Source organism: Sorex araneus, chromosome 4 (genome assembly GCF_027595985.1).
Source record: "Sorex araneus isolate mSorAra2 chromosome 4, mSorAra2.pri, whole genome shotgun sequence".
Classification (NCBI taxonomy): Eukaryota; Metazoa; Chordata; class Mammalia; order Eulipotyphla; family Soricidae; genus Sorex; species Sorex araneus.
The window spans coordinates 133,649,303-133,671,591 of record NC_073305.1 but is presented as its reverse complement, the minus strand read 5'-3'; the positions used below and the strand labels follow the sequence as shown (position 1 = coordinate 133,671,591).

The 22,289-nt window shown below is 40.2% G+C and overlaps 1 protein-coding gene across 2 annotated transcripts in view; it reads right to left on the bottom strand.

The window, feature by feature from the left end:
- Nucleotides 1-22,289, bottom strand: part of SOBP (sine oculis binding protein homolog) — a 172,580-nt gene that overhangs the window by 125,392 nt on the left and 24,899 nt on the right. For both annotated transcript variants that reach the window (XM_055134284.1, XM_055134285.1), the window contains exon 4: nt 1,441-1,592. In XM_055134284.1, the coding sequence (XP_054990259.1) occupies nt 1,441-1,592 (152 nt within the window). The remainder of the gene's footprint in view (nt 1-1,440; nt 1,593-22,289) is intronic.

The following is a 22,289-nucleotide window of genomic DNA, read 5'->3' as shown; positions in this document are numbered from 1 at the left end:
TCTGGGGTGGAATGCAAAGTATTTTGTTGTGGTAAGTAGGGCTTTGAAGAGAAGCAGTGAGGCCACTCCTAGGATTGTTACCCCAGTGCTAGGCATTCAAAATGGGAGTCCCAGGTCTCAGAGATCACTTTAATCCCCTACCCTTCCCCCTACCCCATATGGAAACAAATGCTGTCTCCCAAGTGCTCCTCTACCCACCTCCTCTGTAGCTTCAGGGCCCCTCCCAAGGGAAAGTGACCTTGACTACTGAGTGTCCTAAAAGAACTTCAAACAATTTCCTTATTTGTCTCTCTGTTCCAGTGAAGATTAAGAGCCTAATTCTTGGAGACTGCTACTAAAATTCCACCCCGCTGAATTCGGAAGCCTAATTCTTTTGGCATTATGTTTTTTTGGCAGAATAACGTGACCCAAATTTGCAGAAAATAATTTGCTGCAACAGTGCTTCTAGCAATGCAGTGAGATTAGCATTTGAGGATTGCAGATATCAAATTTTAAAATAATAACTGTTTGCTTCACCGAAAGGAGAGATTCTGATCTTGTAATACGGAAATTGAAATATCTGGCAAAATTTGGACGGTTTTATGAATTAAGGAAGCTTTACAGATCAAAGGAAAATTATCAAGAACTAGCAATTTATTTCAGTACTCGGTGGCAAAATGCCACAGCAGTTCTTTAAAGATGAAGCTGTGTGTCTATATGCATGTAGGGTTGCAAAGACATTATACATTCCATTTCCCATCAATGGGGCCATTTCTCCCCGAAAAGGACATTTTCAAATCTAAGACATAGGAAAACGAAACTAGATAAAACTGTCCTGGCTGTTCCTGTGTTCACCCACCGAGCTTCTCGCCAATGCCCCTTGTGCGAGGGAGCAAGGCTGGCGCCCATTATCATTCTGTCTCTGTCGCAGTATCAATCCACTTCAGCATTAAGGTGTCAGAGGAGAATTGATCGGATCATTTTCCTTAACTAGAATTTGTGGGTGGCATTTTGGATTCCAGGTGGGAACAAGTCTTAACTAAAGCTTCCTGGCCACGGCTTCTAGAGCTAATTCCTCAGCCTTTGAGAGAAACATCTTTCATTAGTGCTCATGGCCTCTTGTCTAGGCACTGTATTGGTGGATTGGTGGGGACACGCTTGTCACTTAGAATACCAACTGCAATCACCATCACCAGGGCCTCGTGATACATCCACCCGCAAGGGGGGAATTTCAAACACCAAAATGGGAAAGGAAAAAAAAAAGACCCTTACAAAATGAGTTACACCATGGACAGGGAATCCTGGTTCCAAACAGTTTCTATATGACAGTATGACAGAGAAAAAGAACAGAGAGAACAGGAAAGAAGGAGAAGGTGCATAGAGTCAGCGGGAAGCTAAGAGGCGCATGCGCACGGGGTGTGGCGCGGCCAGTGCGGCCGCCTCTTTCTGCGCTGCTCTTACCTTATTTCTCTTGAAGTAGGCTCGTCGGCAGGCCGCAAAGCACTTCTCGCTGCAGAAGCTTTTCACCTCGCTTCCCATACTCAGGGAATAGCGCTTGATTCCCACTTTCTGGCACCAGGCACACATTATTTGAACATTTGACACATCATCTTCTATAATAAAAGTATAAGAAAAATGTTCATATCAGAAGCAAACATCCCTTCAAACTTAGACACACCCTGAATCTCACAGACTTACTTGGGGTCTGATTTTAACTTCCATCCCTCACTCACTTCTTTCTGGCAGGAGAGCCAGTTCTTGTGTGTGTGTGGTGGGGGGGGGGGGGTGCGCGGGGGACGGGGTGTGTATGTGGTGTGTGTGTTTGAATCCTAAGTTTCTCTGAAGACATCATTTACTTACACACTAGAGCATGATTACAAACCATGGTTGCTCCAAGAGCTTCCTGACCTGGTAAAAATGCTTGCCCAGGCCAGTTAAACCATTTGTTGTACTATTGAAGACTGTAAAATGACCCATTTTTTCCCAAAAATGTGGCTGAAATCCTACAAAACCCGCACTGGGTGGGAAGCCCCAGGGCTAAGCTACAAACGTGCTGCCTAGTGTGCACATGGGTAGTCAAGCACCAGCTCAGCGTCAGCTCACCGGGCTAATTCCCCCATTCTGTGACACGATGTGAGGGTAAAGAGATCTTGACATACGCTTTCCCCAAGAAAGCAAGCTATGGTTAGTTCCAAATGGGGAGGTGTGAAGCAGTCTGTCAATGGGAAGACACAGGCCTGGCTCACTCGAAGTCTCCTATGCAGCAATCTTCCTGTAGGAAGTTGTGGGGAGGCACTCTCGGGGAAGTTCAGGCAAGTTTCTAATTTTTCTCCATGGGATGCTGTTCTTGGTGCCTTGGTGGATGATAATGGGGTATCAGCCATGAGACTAAAGTCAGATGGTGTGGCCCAGATCATTTTCAGCCAGAATGGAGGTCCTCCCAGTTCCTGGGGGAGGACCCATCATTCAAGTGATAAAGGTGCTCAGAATGATTTTAGCTGTGTACAAATATCCTCAATATATTCAATACAGTAATTCTTTTGTACGTAAGACAAATTTAAATAGCATGATGAGTAATACACAAGTACTACCCCTTCAGACAAGTTCTAAAAAGGTTAGAAAAGTGAGCCTATTAGCTTTTAAAAAAAAAATCAAATAATTCATAGTGAAACTGGTAAGAAGCTATGACCAAAATATGCCAGAGATATTCCAATGTTACAATGCCTGAAGCCGGGGGCAGGGTGGGGAGTTGTCTCAGAAGGAGACTTAGATGAGCTTAAGAAACATTTCCTTTTTGTTTTTGATTTTTGGGGGGAGCGGTGGGTGCTGCTTTCTAGGAGCTTTGCTATAGACTGAGTTTTCTCAGGCTTCCCAATTGACTCTCTGTGTGTGTGTGTGTGTGTGTGTGTGTGTGTGTGTCTCTATCTTATGTTTCCAATTGGAACTATTAGTCAAACCGCTTCTTTATGAATTTTTTTTAACTCACCCAGACTCATGTTCTGGACATGAATGGTAATCACAAAATCCCCAACAAACTCTGGTCTAGTGCTGTCTGAATTCTAAATAAAATTCCCCAATGACTAATTGCTAAGCAAGGGATGGTCCCAAGTGGTTGACAGAGTCCTGGCTCACAAAGCCTGTCATGCAAGCATTCCATTTCGGGGGGTGGGGGGTGGGGGGGAGATTTGGTTTGAAGCAGTATGGTCATCAGCCTGCAAATCAGAAGCAAACTAATCTGCAGTGTGTGCTACAGCACATTCTCCCTGAATGTCATCACTCAGAAGTACACACAGTATTTTGTTTACCTTAATGGAATAATTTTGCCATGTTAACGACAACTTTTATTTCACAAGCTGTGTATTATGATTCATTGTTAATTACCAAGTGAGACAGTTTAAAAAATTCCCTTTGGTATATTAATCAAGTACTTTTGATAACATAATGTTCTTTAAATAGAGCTGTAACATGAATTGTAGTGGCATAGTTACTGAACTTAATAATTTATTCCATTCAAAGAAAGCTTATATAACTTTTGTAGGATTTCTAACGTGACATCTATCCACACAGAAAGATATGTATCCAAAAGGTTAATAAAACTCTATAGAGTATGGAAGATCCTTTTTTTGAATTCAGTCACAAACAGCATTAGTTTTAAATATGTCATTATTAAACTAATGGGCACAAGTCATTTCCATTTTCCCCAAACCATTAACTGCTTTAAAATCTTAAAATGCATGAGACCTGGGCAATGGCAAGAGCAGCAAGAGGTTGAGTGCAAGCCTAGTGTGCTCAAGGCCTGGAGTTGGATCCCCAGTGCTGGCTTCCCCCACCAGCTCTGCCAACTATGGCCCTGGAGGCCTTGGTGCACTGCTAGAAGTGGCCCCATTTTTAAATTAAAAAGCTTAAGTTCCTGAAAAAGAAGATGATGGTACAGAACTCTCACAAATGATCCACTGGCAATAAATGTGCTTCTGACAAAATCTGTAAGGGAAGAAAACGTTATGGGGGGAGATTACTGTTCTCACAATTCAAAGATGAGACTGTACAAGGAGTATGATGACCCCACTTTACAAGGAGTCATTCCGGATCATGCGTTCAGTTCTCTTCATTCTTTCTTCCTCTATATAGTCCAGTGGAGGGGGTGGGAGGGTACAGGCATGATGGGCTCAAGCTGAGGCTCAGCTCCACTACCGCACACTGCCTTGGTTATTGGTTTTTTTTTTAATTTTGTTTAGTTTTTTTTTTGTTGTTGTTGTTGTTGTTGTTGCTGTTGTTATTGCTGCTGTTTTTATGTGGAAGCAAGGATACTTGCTTACAGACATACACAATAAATCAACAAAAAGTAGAATTTCAAAGCAAATGATTTTCACAAATCATTTGAATTACAACATAACAATATGGGAAGATGAAACAAAAGAAACTGCACTTTTGCTTTGTGTCTAGCAGTTGGAAAACTCTTTGGTGGTTAGCATCTGTCTTGTTAAATAATTCGGCATTCCCATCCGTTTTTATAAAATTCCATGTCATAAAGGCAAACACTTTGGAAAAACTCCTGTCAGATTTCTCCCTCTCTGTCATCAAGCTGTAATCAATAACCAATGAAGAGTTTGGTAAGTGGATTATAACAGGAGTTCAAGCAAACAGTTTTGACATCTTAGATATTCAATCTTAGCAAAATTATTCACCTTTACATTAGATTTAAGAAACTAAGAACTGTAATTGTCTAAATTAATTTCATCAACTAAAACACAGATGAGATTTCTACCACCAGACATGAACTACACCCCTACAAAGTAAACTTCAAGTGTATAAAACCAAGGGATTGGAGAATATCATGCTAAGTTAAATGAGTCAGAAAGAGAGGGACAGACATAGGAGGACTGGACTCATTTGTGGTGTATAGAATAACATCACATGAGGCTGACACCCAAGGACAATAGATACAAGGGCCAGGAGGATTGCCCCATAGCTGGAAGACTGCTTCATGAGTGGAGGGGAGAAGGCAGATGGAATAGAGAAGGAATCACTAAGAAAATGATGGCTGGAGGAATCAGTCGGGATGGGAGATCCATGCCAAAAGTAGATAATGGAACAAACATGATGACCTTTCAGTGTTTGTGTTGCAAGCCATAATGCCCCAAAGTAGAGAGAGATTATGGGGAATATTGTCTGCCATGGAGGCAGGGGGAGGGTGAGAAAGGGGGGGGGGTATACCCAGGATATCGGTGGTAGAGAATGTGCACTGGTGGAGGGGTGGGTGTTTGATCATTGTGAGATTGTAACCCAAACATGAAAGCTTGTAACTATCTCACGGTGATTCAATAAAATAAAAAAAAATTTTAAAGGGGGTTTTAAAATATAACTAATAGAACTGATTCATTTCAACAACCACATCTTTATGTTTTAACCTGAAATCCAGGTATGATTTTTGCATGCAACACACTGACAGAACAAAAGGTCCTAGTTCTTAAGTTTTTTATCTTTCAGTTTTGAAATTACAGGTAGAAGGCTACAGGAAGTTTGGACCATATCTGAAAGTGATTAGAATCTAGAATCTTAGAATCCCAACTCTGTGCTTAGGGGTCACTCCTAGTCCTACTCTGGACCATGTGGTGCCAGGGATCAAACGAGGGTTGGCCACATGCAAGACAAGCACTATACCCCCATACTATCTTTCCAGCCGTAAAAATGTGATTTTGTTTCTTTGGCTGGTGGTTTTGGTTTGGGTACAAAGCCCCAAAGTGCACAGGGCGTATTCCTGGTTTTGTGCTCAGGGACCATCCTGGCAGGGTTTGGTTCGGAACCATGTGCAGTGCTGGAGATTGAACCCAGAGATAGGCCACATGTAACGAAAGCATCCTACCACTGTACTAACACTCCAGCCCAAAAATGTTTTATTTTTTAAAATATTTCTTTAGAACTGGACAGACAGCTCAACTGACTAAACATATGTTTTGCATGTAGAAGGCCTGGGTTTGATCTCCAACACCACATGGTTCTCCAAGCACCACTGAGAAAGACCCCAAAGCACTGCCATTTGTGGCTCACCCCCTTATGTAAGTAGCAAATCTGGATTACCTGGGGAGTACCCAAATAGCTGGATGCTCACAATCTAGACAAATAAAATTTCTTTACGCTGGGGAGAAACTGATTTTCTAGTTAAAGAGTAGAGATTGTACTTTACAGATGATTCACAGAACAGAATTTTCTTTATGATTATGACAATTTTTATCATGAAAATTCCACAACAAAAATGCAAAATCTTGGAGCCAGAGAAATAGTATACTGTGAGTGGGGTGCTTGCCTTGCACACTACAACCTGAGTTTGATCCCTCACATCCCATATGGCCCCCAAGCCCCTCCAGAAGTGATCTCTGAGTGCAAAACCTGAAGTAAGCCCTAAACACAGCTGGGCATGGCCCAAAGACAAAAAAATATGCAAAGTCTTTATAACATTAAATCATATTCCCAAATGAATAGCTGGTATAACATGATGAAATTCTCTTATGATAATATCATAGAAATATGCATCAGTCAAAATATGCATGCTTCAATAAATCATGAAAATTTTGTACCAACTCTTTGCAATTTAATTAAGCAAAATGTTTAGGGCAACTTCTTACAAATCTAAAATTCAAAAAGCTATAGAAACAATCTAGGATTAAAAAAGCTATAGAACATTATTTTATATTATATCACAAAAGAATCTGAGATTAATTCTTCTGAGATAAAACAAAAGTTGGGTTTATCATGTCTCCGACAAGCAGGAGATAAAACATTTCTGGAATGTCTTGATGAAGTTTTTTAAGAAACTGTCTCATCTGGTGATTTTTTTTAAGTTATTCTTGATTTTATTGTCAGCATTTTACTTTTTTATTGTTGGGTTATACCCAGCAATGCACAGGGGTTACTCCTGGCTCTGCACTCAGGAATTATGTCCCTGGCAGTGCTCAAGGGACATATGGGACGCTGGGAATCGAACCCGGGTCGGCTGCATGAAAGGCTAATGCCCTACCCACGCTGCTATTGCTCCAACCCCCTGGTGATATTTTTTAAAAAATAATAATAAGAAGAATAACCACTGGTCAGTGATCTTCTAGAGGTTTTTGAATTGGCATTCTAGTTTGTCTTCAGAGAGTCCAGAGAAAATCAGGAGGACCTCAGTGGACCCCAAGGAATAAAACTCTAAGTTTACCATACCTTTGTAACTCTCTTGGGTATCTAAGACTAAGGGAAAATTCTAAAGCATTTAATGGTTTGATGTTTCTCTCCCCAAATAGTCTAGAATGCACATATTCAGATAATCATTTCAAAACCTGAGTTATGTTTGAGGTGTATTTCAAGGTAGTCTAAAGTCGCTCCTATGTGCTCCCTGTGCCATGAAATATACAGCACTCTATAGATATATTTGTTGCATCAGTTCTATGTAAGAACAGTTAAAAATATGGCATGGAAGACAGATAAGAAACTAGGGCTAGGAGCTGAAAAGACAGTACAGCAGATAGGATGGCTTGCTTGCATACAGCCAACCTGGGTTCAATCCCCAGCACCCCATATGGTCCCCTGAGCTAACCAGGAATAATTCCTGTGTGCATTACTAGGGGCAATCCCTAAGCATCGCTGGGTATGCCACACTTTCCCATCAACCCCCCTAAAAAAACCCTCTAAGATTAAAAAGTTTCTCTCTGAAGCCCTTCTCAAAAATAAGTCAATTCTGAAATATTTATGGGAGTCCAATAGTAAAAGTCACTAGAGTCCTCTAGTGCTTCTGTACAGTTCTTCTTATTCTCAAAGTAAACATACAAGTAGACTCAGAAAAGAACTGGAGCATTGAGCCAAAAGAGAATATTCTCAGCAAGTCATTATTCACTACTTAGGATTGCCCTGTTCTTTAAATCTGTCATCTCATCTTAATGACAACTGTCACAGCCCAGGCAGGACCTAATAGTATCCTATAGTGCAGGTAGAGAAAGGAAGTTGTAGAGGTTAAGCAATGTCCTTCATATCACACAGTCAGCAGGAACCAAAGCCTGGATGTAAACCAGGCCATTTGACCCCAGAGCTCAGGCTCTTGATCACTGTACCCTAGAGACCAGATTTTCCAAGTGTGTGCTTATACCTCTCCTACACAGACCTCCCTCCAAAAAAAAAAAAAAAAACCACCCATAAAGCTATTACACACTGCAAGGTTACTCACATCCAAAACTGCTCAACAACATGCTAACAAACAAAGAAAACGGGATCAAAAGGGTCAAAGTGTTTTTGAGGAGACAGCTGAAGGGTTATTCAATCAGCATTTGCCGACTGATTGAAAAATTAAAATTAATAAAAGTTTAAAGGTCGACAGCGCATGCTTTGACTTCTTCATGACTATGAAACATGGATTTGCTGCAAACATTCTGTCTGAACCTGCACCCATAAGTGCTACTTAAACATCAGATGATGAGGCCTCCAGAAGCAGCCAATCTACCCACAAACAGGAATACACTGACTTGTTTTCTTTTGTAAGCAGAGAGGGAAACAGAAGGGCATGAATAAGATAGACTTTCCATGTGGGTGAAATGGAGAAGCACTTAGACCTGCAATTTTAAAAGTACCAGCAGGATATCCCAGCTTCAAAGGTGTGCCTTACCTGCTCAGACTTAATTCAAACATTGGAGAGTCATTCCGGTAGCTATTTATTATTTCCCACTAAAACACAAATTCCCTGAAAGTAAGATGACTCCATATACACTTGTGGTTAACACTTTTTATGCTTTAAAATGAGTGAATCTTCCCAAAGAACAAATTTTTGTATTTTCAGAGAGTAGAGTGAAGGGGTAAAGAGAGAGCTCAACTGAGAAATTCTCATGGCATTGACAGGATAGGCTTAGACACACAAAGAAGCCTTGCTGGGGCTGGAGCGATAGCACAGCGGGTAGGGCATTTTCCTTGCACACAGCCTACCCAGGTTCAATTCTCAGCATCCCATATGGTCCCCCCAGCACCACCAGGAGTAATTTCTGAGTGCAGAGCCAGGAGTAACCCCTGATCATTGCCAAGTGTGACCTAAAAATAAAAAAAAAAGAAGCCTTGCTTTGATAATGTCTCACTCCAGACATATAGCTAGAGCAAGCTAACGGTAGTCAATGAAGATAAAACGGACAACATAGATGAATAAATACTAACCAATCCTACTGAGCCTAAGGCCAAATAGCTTCAGAGTGTCTAGAATTAAAGGAGAAGGGAGTAATAGTATTTTCTAGTAATGACACTTTACAAGAAAATATGGCACTGAAAAAAAAAACAACAGGCAGATCCATTTAATACAGTTTTAAGGGAGTGACTTTTTTTTAAGCAAATAAGGTAGCACATATTCACTTCTTTGCCAAACTGAAGTGACTATTGCTTAATACCAGGTGTGATGGAGCAAAGAAACAGAGGGTGTGGGTTCAAGGACTTATACTGCCCTTTTTAGTTACCTGACGTAAGCCAATCACACAAGAGACAGGCATGACTGCCCTCACCCTGCAAAGGCTTAAGAGAGGGAAAGGAGGAGTGTGTGACAGGGGAATGCCCTTTCTTAGATAGCTGGCATCAGAGTCATAGAAAAGGGGAGCTATCCAGATAGGAGCACTCTGGAGGGACCCAAAGGATGGGTATCTTCTATTGGATAGAAGATACACTACAGAACCACTACCTTTGAATATAATAACTGGATATGTTTCACAAACTTAGACTATTTAAGAATAAAGCCATTAGATTTAATAAAAGCTTCGGTTACAGTCATTCTTTTAAAAAATTACTTTTTTGAATTAGTAGTTGACAAAGTGTTGCCAAATATATCACTGTACTGCCACATATTCTGTAATTAATAGATGGAAATTCTTTGCAATTATTACATCAGCTATCCACACATGGGTGGTTCTAAGTATCTGAGAAGTTTGCTCACTTTAATAGTATCATAGTAACAAGTGAAAATATCTGCCACCTTAGTAACTGAACTATCAAAAATTGCCCAAATGGCAGAGTCTGATTTAGTAATATTTACTTCACTTATTTCTCATTAAAAGGACGGATGCGATTAAATAATAGAGGTGTCAAACGACATTGATTCTTTGTAGTTCATAAAATTCCTATTCTTCTTTTGGAAATACGACTACTTGAAGCGACTTAAAGACTTTAAATAGTTTACACCCCATAAATAGAGTAGCACTGTACTGCAAAATATTTTTCTCCAGTGAGAAAAAGGAAGACACACATATTACAGTGTTAGAGGAAAATGATGGAATTCTAAGTTAAATTTTAATTTTCTAATGGAATTTTTCTAGCAAAGTTGAGGGTGGGCACACCTAGCAGTGCTCAGGACTTACTCCTTGCCCCATGTTCAGGAATCACTGCTGGTGGAGCTCAGGGAATTGTATGCAGTGCCAAGGATCAAATCAGAAATGTCTGGAGCCAGAGAGATAGTAAAGTAGGTAGGGCATTTGCTTTGCATGCCTGATGTGGCCCCAAAAATAAAAACAAAACAAAAACCAAAAGCAAAATCAGGGCTGGCTATGTAAAAGGCAAGCACCTTAATCCATATAGTATATTATCTATACTAGTCCTATACTATTTCTCCAGTTCTAGCCAACTTTCAATAATATATATGATACATATGCATACATACATATGAAAAAGATGTGATTGATAAATGAATTACACATTTATATTTATATAAATGTGTAATATTTATGTACTTATATATACTTAAATGTGTTTATATTTATATACTTATATGAGGTTAAAAAAATTCAAGAATTCTGAGTGGAATAGGACATAGTCCTGCTCCCAAGAAAACAGACAGAAAACAGTGTCTCGCTCATGTGACAGGCAGAATGGAGCAGGGCAGAGGTTCAGAGAAGTGTTAGAGGCCAAAGAACACAGACCTGAGGTGTGTTTATAGGATCTGAAGAGGGAGAAAGTTCCAGAGAAGGCAAGAACAAGGGAAAAGGCCAGAAGAAACAGCAGGATCCAGGGAGTAGCAAACAGGCTCAAGGATAGGGAAGAAAGCTGAAGTAACCTTGTGACCAAGATAGTAGGAAGAGAAAAGCAGATCTGTCAGGGGCTTCCCTAAGCCTGAACAAGGAGCTCCGGTGGGGTCCAGCTTCATTGCACAGTTAATAAGGAGCTCCCAAACGTTCTGCAGTTGGGTGCGACAGAATCAGAGATGTGCTGAGAAATGGAACCAGCAGAGTGGATCTGACTCAGAAAGATTACTACCTTGTTCAACAAACAGATGCCTCAGTGACCATGAGAGGCAATTCCAAGTCTCATTCACCTTTATGCGGCCAATGCCCAGCGCTGTTGAATAAATGAAGAAATGTATAGATTGATGCATGGGTAGATGAATGGACAGATGAGTAAAAGGATTCAGAGAAAAGGAGATTAAGTTCCAAAGTTACTGAGGGGAGGGTTGGGGTAAATCCTAAGAGCCAGGAGTAACCCCTGAGCACTAGCGGGTGTGGCCCAGAAACCTGTGTCTCTAGCCAAAGCAGACCAGGGAAAAGTTCAAAGACTTGACTCTAGTCAAATCCAAGCAAAGTAACTTTGATTTCTTTCCAATGTCCCTTTCTCACTTATTTCCCCAGCATTTGACCAAAGAAGGAAAACACAAGGAAAGGTCCTTTAAGGTCATAAAACTGTGCTTTATTTTCTTTTTGGAGAGGGCCAGAGTGATAATACAGCTGGTAGGGTGCTTGTCTTACATGTAGGCTTAATCAACATCCCAAGTAAGTCCTCCAAGAGTGATCTCTGAGCACAGAGCTAGGAGTAAGCCCAAAGTCCTTCCAGGTGGCCCAAAAACCAAAATATCAAATGAATAGAACACTAGAAGAGGAAAGGAAGAGGGCAGGAAGTAAAGACAGAGTCTTCTCCTCAACATCTCCCAAAGGACCTTCCACAGAAAACAAATTCTATGTGCTACTTCATTTTGGCATCTGCCATCTCAAATACGTATGGAAAACATTGGGCTAAAGCAACAATCCTATGTAGGACTCTGTAGTTCAACCAATTCATATTTAGGAATATTTAAGGAGGAGGTAGAGTGTGTGAGATTTTGCAAGTTTGGCCAGGGACATGTCTTTAGAAGCAATTCAGAAGACTGGACTTGAGAAGAAGTCTCTCAGGCCACTCTTCGCCCCTGCTGGCGCTGAAGCAAGAGCATGTCTACATGGGTCATTAAGAAAGTTTTCTTTTCTTTTTTTTTTCCCTTTTGGGTCACACCCAGCAATGCACAAGGGTCACTCCTGGCTCTGCACTCAGAAATTAGCCCTGTCGGTGCACAGGAGACCATATGGGATGCTGGGAATCGAACCGGGTTGGCCTCGTGCAAGGCAAATGCCCTACCCGCTGTGCTATCACTCCAGCCCCCAAGTTTTCTTTTCTTTTGCCTGAAATTGGATTCTCTATAACCTGGAGCCCCGTGTGTCTTCACCAGACAGACAATGTCTGCAGCTATGTGGCCAAATCTGGGTACACTGACCAGCACCCAATAGATCTTAAGAAGCATCACTGAACACAAAAACCCATGAGCCACAAGTCCTGTGGTGTAGCTACTCACACCAAATAGAACTCAACCCTTTCCCTGGAAAGTCCTACAGAGAAAATCACTGAATCTGCCAACCTAATTGCCAACAACAAGGCAATAGGAGAGAAATACTACTCTTAAGAGACTGAATAATTCATGTTCACTGGGTGATTGCCATAAACAATTCCAATAAAGAAGCTCAAGCAAAATCCTACCTCCAATCCCTGAATCTAATGCTCCAACTAATCTATGATGCCCGGGGACATCTGGGTTGCACTCACGACTTTCCTGTCTACCACACTTCTCTCTCTTTCTCTCTCTTTCTGTCTCTTTCTCTCTCTCTCTTCTCTTTCTCACTCTCTCTCCCCTACCCCCATGACTGAAGTCCACCCCCCGGAGCCTCAGTCTCTAGGTGACAAGTGATTAGGGACAAGGGACCCAGTCAAAAAGTGTGTAGGGGCAATTCATCAATGCTGGAAAAGCAAGCCAAGCCCCCAACCCACATCTCTATGCATCATCTCCCAAGAAATCCAAATGGCAGGATATTAGAGCTAACGGGTCCATTTGCTTTATATAGGACCTCAGAGCAAGGAAAGGATTTCCATTACCTATTCTGTATCTAAAGGGCTCATTTCCCCTTCAAAATCTGGCTGTCTCATTAATTAAACTTAATGGGGCCCACAGCAGTTGACAAATCTCCCCAGAGGAGAAATCTTAATTGCAGACAAAGGATTCATTTATTTATTCAACTTTGTGCCAGGCACTGTATTAGTCGCTGGGACTACACTGACAAACAAGACAAACGTGATTAAGGACTCACGACGCTTCCCAAGGCTGCCTTCCTTCCTCAGTCCAGGAAGAGGTCAAAGCACAGTATGAAAAGCCAGGCCTAATCGCAGGGCTCCACAGCAGGTCATAAAGCCCAGTTGTGGTTGGGGACCATCAAGAAGGTTACAAGCAGCCAATGCAGGACCATAGCAACAGTATAATAGGAGGGCACTTGCCTTGCACATAGCTGACCCAAGTTTGATCTCCAGCACACCATAGGATTCCCCCAGCCCCCACCAGGAATGATCCCTGCACACAGAGCCAGGAATAACCCCTGAACACCCCCGGGTGTGCAAAGAGAAAAAAAAAAAGCAGTCAGTGACAAGGTGCATGTCCCACTTCTCAGGGTTTTTACCGAGGAGCAAACTATGCTGGCTTGCCAACCTAGGAGCGATGAACTAGAAACAGACTGAGGAATGTGTGTGTGCTGGGGGGGAAGGGGGACAGGGGAAGAGTCAAAGGGAGCAAGGGCAAAGCATTCACTGTTTTCTACTTCCTTCCAAGTCCAGAGCTGCAAGTTCAATAGACCAAAGAATAGGGAAAACGTTCCTTGTCTGAATGTGTTAAAAAAGAACTAGGAAACACTACTTTATGTTCCTTTACCAGTTAACGTTCCCCTTCATCTTCCTTGAACTACCTACTGAATTCTGGATGGAGAGGAGTGAATGGCTGAAGGGCTCTCTGAAGGAAGAGACTGTCTCATGCCTGTTCCCTCCTGGCTGATGTGAAGAAGCACAATATGCCAAACAGCCCAGATACAAGAAAGGTGGACTCAAGACAACCCGAGAGTTTTCAGTCCTCTCTTCTCTTTGCAGAGTCCCCTGGGACTCTGTTATTGGTAAATTTCTGGCACTCAAGTTGTCCTCCACCAGACAAAGATCTCCAAACCAACACAGTTATCTCATGAGATACTCTTTTCATAGTGTCTCCAGCTGTACATACACCTCCCCAGCCTCCAGAACCAGCGGATTCACTGAGATGCCCATCTCAGCTCCCAGCTCTACCACTCATGGAGTGAACTGCTGGCCGCATCTGGTGTTTTTCCTGCCAATTCTTTCCCTCACCTACCACATTCTTTACTGGGGTCTTGGGGCGGGGGAAGAGAGGGGTGAGTCAAGCCCAGTGGTACTTGGGGCTTACTTCTGACTCTCCACTTAGGGATCAATCCTAATGAGACTCAGGGTACCACATGGGGTGCCAGGGATTGAACCTGGTTGACTGTGTGCAAAATAAGTGTCTTCCCTGATGTATAATCAATCTCTCTGGCTCCCTTACCTCGCACATTCTGATTAACACACTGACACCCATGCTGTGGTTAGCGATAATGAAGGCACATCCAAAAAAATCACAAGATCCATTTAGAAGGTCCAGGAGGAGGTACATTTTCATTTCCTCTTTTTCATGAACTCCTAACTTCACTTTTTTCTTTTTTTCTACTTCCATAGGGCCATCACTCTTGTCTCTTGCCCTTATTTCAAGAGGCTTAAAATAATATTTGGATGATAGGATACATTTAAAAGTGACCCTTCCTGAGCTCTTCAATGTTTGTACCATCCAGAATCTTGTCACCACCTCTATATTTGATTGAGCTTCCAGAGAAAACGGAATGTTCATAAAATTCTAGTTCTTCATGTTCTTTTCCATTACTTTTGGATCTTTTACTGTGGAAACACATAGACCAGGTATTTTATCTTGAGTTTCCCAGAAAACAATCTGAGACAGTATGTATGCAGGTAGTTTAGAAGGCATGAAAAACCAAAAAATAGGGAAAAAAAATTTTTAAAGCGAAGGGAGGGGGTGGGGGGGGCCAGATAGAATGAGTCAATATAAAGATGTTACTGAAAGGCTACCACTGAAGTATACTAATGATAAAGCATAAAAAACTGTCTTTAGTGTTTAGGAAATATAATTTGATAATTATAACTGTTTACCCAGGGGACAAGGGTAAAAGACTTTATCCATCAACTCTCATAGCCCACTGATCTCCTGTGTTAATTCCCCACACTTGCAATTTACACATAAGCAGGTGCCAAAAGGATTTCCATGAAGCCCTTGATGCCACATCAAAGAGGTCCCAGTGGAAGAAGCTAGACACTAACATTGGAGGTCTATGGCACGGCTCTTTCTGAATATACATGACTAAGCTGTCCCTCTCCCTAAACTCTGACAGTTGCTGCAGTAAGAGAAGGGGCCAAGAGGATCTGGAGTGCTACATAAGAGGTGCCTGTCTACAAAGCTGTCATCACTGTAGAACCTGTCTTCTCAACCATGGCCCTATGGGCATTTTCATCCAGATAATGCCTGTTGTATCTGTCTGTGTGCTGAAGGAAGTTTGGCAGCATCCCTGGACTCTACTCACTGGATGCTAATAGCATCCTCTCCCCTAGTTATGACCATCAAAACTATCTCCAGATATTGCAAAAGATCTCCAGGAGGCAAAGAAACCCTCTGACAGGAATCACTGGTACAGAGTATAGTGTGTCATTCTTTGGTCATTCACCCAGTGCCCATTCATTTCTCTCCACTTTAATACCAAATGTAGCTCCCAAGTAGGTCACTATGAGGGATAGGTGTGTGTGTGTGTGTGTGTGTGTGTGTGTGTGTGTGTGAATTATGCCTCTAACTTAACTTACAAGCTTCACCATAATGTATTAAGTAGAGGGTAACTCCTTAATAAGGAACGATGACATTTAAAATGTTCAATCTGAGAATGTCATGAACAGACTAAGTATAGGGCAAAAATGTTGAATTATGTTCTAGGGCTTAGTTGCTTAAATTGGAAGAAAAGGAATTAAAATTTTGTTTCAATAAATCTAGGTTTCTAAGACAAGGACCCCAAATGATTTGAGACAAGGAATCCTTTTCTCTCAATGAGGAATGGATGATAGTCATATAACAGAGCCCACACTCAGCCATCCAGAGATCACTGAGGAGATATGTTAACCACTCAATAAAAATTTGAGGCATTTTCCATTTTTAACCTTTGAAATGAAATATTATGATATTCTTCTGTATGTCTTTGGCTCAAATATATACACACATATGTGCTGAATTATTCTCTAGGGTGAATTAATGGATAGTGGAATGTGTATATCCACATGTATATGCTGAGTAATTCTCTAGGACGAATTAATTAATAAATTGGATGTGCATATCCAACATTAATAGATATTAAAATTATCCCTGAGTAGGACAGATTCATGCTCTCACAGCAAAGCATGAGCGTTCCAGTTGCTCTATATACTCAACACTAGGTACTGTCAATTGATTTAATTTTCACACTTTTAACTTTCATGTACTAGTATCTCATCATGTTTTTAAATTCCATTTTCCTAATGACTAATAAGATTGAACAACTTTGTATACATTTATAGGCCAATTAATGCAACATGCCATTTATATTTTTCACTTATTTTCCAATTACACTTTAAAATTTTTTATATAGGTTCTTTTTTTTTTTTTTTTTTTTTTTGCTTTTTGCTTTTTGGGTCACACCTGGTGATGCACAGGTGTTGCTCCTGGCTGTGCACTCAGGAATTACTCCTGGAAGTGCTCAGGGGACCATATGAGATGCTGGGAATCAAACCCCAGTCAGCCGGCCACGTGCAAGGCAAACGCCCTACCCGCTGTGCTATTGCTCCACCCCCAATATAGGTTCTTAAATATTGTATTTTGGAGGAAGAGTTGGGTCACACCCAGCAGTGCTCAGAACTATTCCTAGCTCTGTGTTCAAGGGTCACTCCTAGTGGTGCTAAAATTACTGTATATGTCACTGGGGATCAAACTAGAATCTTCATCATGTAATCTTACTTCCTCAAAATTACATAATTTGTTATAATTATGAGTTCTCATAAGGCATTATAAGTATCATATCACTGCCCACTAAGTGATTTGCAATTTCTTTTGAAAGATACTTGTTAGTCTAGATAAATTCTTGACTTTGAAGTCTATGTAAACAACATTTTTCCTTATGTACAGTGCTTTTAATTTAACATGTTGACATCAGCATACACCACTGGTGACTCACACTTGACTATGGCTTAATCAACACACACTGCAGTACCAGTGTGAAGGTATACAGACATATTAGCTGGGGACTGAAGAGATAAATCAAAGGACTGAGTTCTCTTATTTGTGCTTTGCTGGCAGAATCCCTGGCACTATATGACTTCCCAAGCAACCAGAGAGCAAGCACCAAGAACTGAGCTGGGATCACTGACACCACTGGGTGTGGCTCAAAATACAAACAAAAAAGGAAATATATGTCTACCAAAGATAATAAATTCATTCTCCTAAGCGTCCTTCTACAAGCTATGTAGTCTGTCACATTTATTTCAACAATCCATCTATAAGTGATTTTTCTTTTTTATTTAAATTTTATTTTTTAGTGAATCACCATGAGGGACAGTTACAGACTTACAAACTTTCATGCTTACATTTCAGTCATACAATGATCAAGTTCCCATCCCTCCACCAGTGCCCATTTTCCACCACCCCACCACCACTGGTCCCAGCATCCCTCACACCACTCCATCCTGTCCCCTCAACCTCACCCCGCCTCTGTGGCAGGGCATTCCCTTTGGCTCTTTCTCTCTCCTTTTGGGTGTTGTGGTTTGCAACAGAGGTACTAAGTGGCCATCATGTTCGGTCTATAGTCTACTTTCAGCATGCATCTCCCATCCCAGGCAGGTCCTCCTAGCACCCTTTAGTTGGTGGTCCCTTCTCTATCTGAGCTGCCTTTTCCCCCAGTGTGCAAGGCCAGCTTCTAAGCTGTGGAGTAATCCTCCTGGTACTTATCTCAACTATTCTTGGGTGTTGGTCTCCCATTCTGTTATTTTATATTCCACAAATGAGTGCAACCTTTTTATGTCTGTCCCTCTCTTTCTGACTCATTTCACTTAACATGATATAGAAGTGATTTTTCTTTAATGGTGTAAAGACTCAATACACACTGTCTTCCTTGTATTCATTATTGAAAAGACAACCCTGTCCTTTCTGCTCCATATTGTCATTTTTGTAGTTATGGAATGACTATATTCTTCTAAAATTCACATTGATTCCCTAGCTCCCACTAAGATGGTATTAAGAGACGGGGCCGATAAGAGTAAATTATGTTAGGTGATGCCATGAATATACAGGCCTGGATCAATAAAATTAGACCCTTTTTAAGAATACCAGAGAACTTGCTATCATTCTCTACTACAAGAGGACTCAGGAGATCCTGTCTGTGTACAACTCAACGACACAGTGGTCCAGAACCAGACATCGAGCCTGAGGACCTTGATCTTAATCTTCCCTTCTTCAGAACTCTTGAACAAATTTGTTAGACACATTTTGGCTATTGAAGTCACCCAGGCCAATATTTTGTTAGAGCAACCAAGCTAATACAACTGTCAGTTACTTGTAATTGACTAGATTTGCTTCCCAACTCCACTGAAATGTGTAACTGCGTAACACTGTATCATTACCACATTGTATTAATTATTCTGGTCTTATAATAAGGGCAGAGACCTTAGAGTTTAAATCTTTTAATTTCAAGGTGTTTTTTTTTTCTAAATTGTCTTGGCTATTTTTTCCATGTTGCCTCTCCAAGCACGTTTTGGAAACAATTTTTCAAGTTCCACAAAATTTTGTTGTTGTTATTTTTTGCTTTGTTTCAGGGGTCACACCCAATGGTGCTTAGGGTTTACTTCTGACTCTGCACTCAGGAGACTCTGGTAGGCTCAGAAGACCATATGGGGTGTAGGGAATAGAACACAGTTTGGCCTCATGCAAATGAAGCACATTATCCCTATACTCTCTCTCTAGCCCCTCAAGTTCCACAAAACTTTATGCTGGGAGATTTTTTTTAAAACAACTGAAATAAATATACTGATTAATTGAAGAAGAATTTACCTTTTTGGAATATTCTCCAATTCATAAACATGGTATGTCTCACATTCGTTGCTATAAGCAATGTTTCTAATTCTCTATGTAACAATTTTGAACATACTTTGATAGATTTTTGCATCTGGGAAAAAATTTTTCTATCAGATTTTTCTATCTGGGGAGGTTCTTCCAAAATAAAAAGAAAATAAAGTGATTAGTTCTGAGAATATATGGATGGCATGATCTTTCTTTTATATTTGATAATCTGAAGCTATTTTAATTGCCATTTCTAAATCCTCTTAAGTTTTTATTTTTGTGGAAGTATTGAGAGAAAAAGGGACGAGAATATTGACTATGTTTAGATATCTTGATAAATGTGCTTATTAATTATATGTGTATCTGTATATTAATAAGAGGGGAGTCTAAAAAATACTATATCACCCAAATCTCATATATTTTTCCTTTTTATGAGTTTATGAATTCTAGTACAATATGAAATATAATTAATTGGTAATAGTGGTTATCTTGATCTCATTCTTAATCTCAAAGGAAAAACTTTCAACATTTCACTACTAAAAGCTGTGCTGTGGGTTTTTTGAGGATATTTTTTGTCATATTAAGAAAATTTTCATTATATTCTTACCTTGTCAAGAATTTAATATTCTATGAAACCTTATCAATTATGTCTCTATACATATTGAGAGTATTATATAAGGTTTTCTTTTATTCTCTTCTGTTTGTATAAGGTTAATTTCATTAAGCAAATTAAAAAATTTACATCAACCTTGCATTCCTACGAGAGTCAAATTAGGTATAATGGTCCTTTTGCACCTGTCACTTTTTTAATTGCTATGGCTTCTTTTCAGGATTTTAAATTAGGAGTTCTAATAAACAGAATTTTTATTTTAATGTAACTCAATTGCATTATGTTATCATTTTCTTTACCTCTAATGCCCTTATTACTTGATGGTAGCACTGTAGCACTGTCGTCCTGCTGTTCATTCATTTGCTCAAGCAGGCACCAGTAACGTCTCCATTGTGGAACTTTTTGTTACTGTTTTTGGCATATCAAATAAGCCACGGGGAGCTTGCAGGCTCTGCCATGCAGGCGGGATACTCTTGGTAGCTTGCCGACTCTCCAAGAGGGATGAGGGAATCGAGCCCGGGTCAGCCTCGTGGAAGGCAAACGCCCTAACCGCTGTGCTGTGGCTCCTCCCATTATTTGATGGTACCAAAACTATTTCAGGATCATAAAACGAGTGAAATTGTTTCTTTTCCTATTGTCCAGGAAGGATTCTCTATTTTATTTCATTTTCTCCTTAAATGTTTGGCCAAATTTACCACTGACGCTATCTAGTCTAGAAAATTATTTATAGAGGGCCTTGAAAAACAATACAGTAGGTAAAGCCTTGCTTTGCATGTAACTGACCTGGGTTCAACTCTTGATACCCATATGGTCCCTGCCAGGAGTGATCCCTGAGCACAAAGTAACTCAGGAGTAAGCTTTGATCACACTAATGTGGACCCAAAACCAAAAAAAAGGAAAAAATGAAAATTCTTTGTAGAAATATTTATTTAATACCTCTAATAGATGTGAAACTATTAAAGCCTTCTATTTCTTTCTTTGCCTATTTGATACATTTAAATATGACATGATTTCTCTTTGATAGAAATCCTGGAAATTACTTCCAGTGACCTCATAACATCAGAGTGAACAGCTCTGAGGGACAGGAACATAACTAACTAACTCAGATTTGGTCCCTGGCACTGTGTGACCTGCCTGGCACTGCCAGCTGTAGCCCTTATGACCTAAAGTCCTTCTGGGAAGGTCCTTCCAAAACAAAAAGAAAATAAAGTGATTAGTTCTGAGAACACATGGATGGCATGATCTTTCTTTTATTTATTCGCATTATTTTCAAAAACTTTTCCTAAATCTTATGCATATTATTCAAACTACTCATTCTTTCAGAGTTAAAATAATTACTGCAAGTTGTCATAAGTGCTAGAAACGTTCCATCAGATTTTAGGTTGTCATAACTATGCACATAGATGAGTTTGCTTTATATGTCATAATTTAATTAACAAATCTATTAAAACCTATTAATACATAAACCCTTTTGAATTTTTTTAAGCAGGTGGGTTATTTACAACACAAGGTGCAAATTCAGAATTTTATAAATATAGGAAAATTACCTATTTCCTAGGTTAACTACATCACTTTTCAGACAAGAAGTCAAAGCTTAGACAGTTAAAAAGACTTATCCACAATTATATATCTAATAAATGACATTAACAACTTAGGGCTACTGGTGTTTGCTCTGGTAGTCATTCTAACCTATCATGCTACTATTCAGATTACACCTCTATTTGGGATTTTAAAAGAGAAAATGCAGGGCTGGAGAAATAGCAGAAAGTATGGGGCTGGAGAAATAGTGGGTATTTTAGAAAATAATGTGAATAAATAAAAGAAAGATCCTGATGTCCATGTGTTCTCAGAACTGATCACTTTATTTTGTTTTGTTTTTTTTTTTTTTGGAAGGAACTTCCAAATGCCTTGCCCGAAGCCCACACAAGGTTCAGTATTTCATATGGTCCCCTGAGCACTGCCAGAAGTGATCCTTGAGCACAGAGCCAGTAGTAACTGAGCACTGCAAGTGTAGCCCAAAAGCCAAATAAATAAATAAATAAATAAAGGGAGAAAATACACTGGAATTTGCTTGATTCTGACTGGGACATACAACTTTTAAAGATCCCTCAATATATGGAGAAAGAAAAAATATAAACAATATCAAAGTAGATCAAATTTTCAGGCTTCACCTTCGATTTTTTTTCAGTCACTTTAAATTTCAAATTACAATCTTCTAGCTTATATTATGTTTCAGATGCCCTCCCTTCCTCAGGTGAACAAAAAATTGCATTTCCTCATTAACTGCCTCTAGACTTTCCGCTGTTCCCTTTTAACTGCCCCTCTATATCACATCTTACAGATCGGACTAGAATGATTTTTGAATATATGCAAACTACATTATAAGTTCTTGGTGGTCAGGGATGGCAATACATGTGT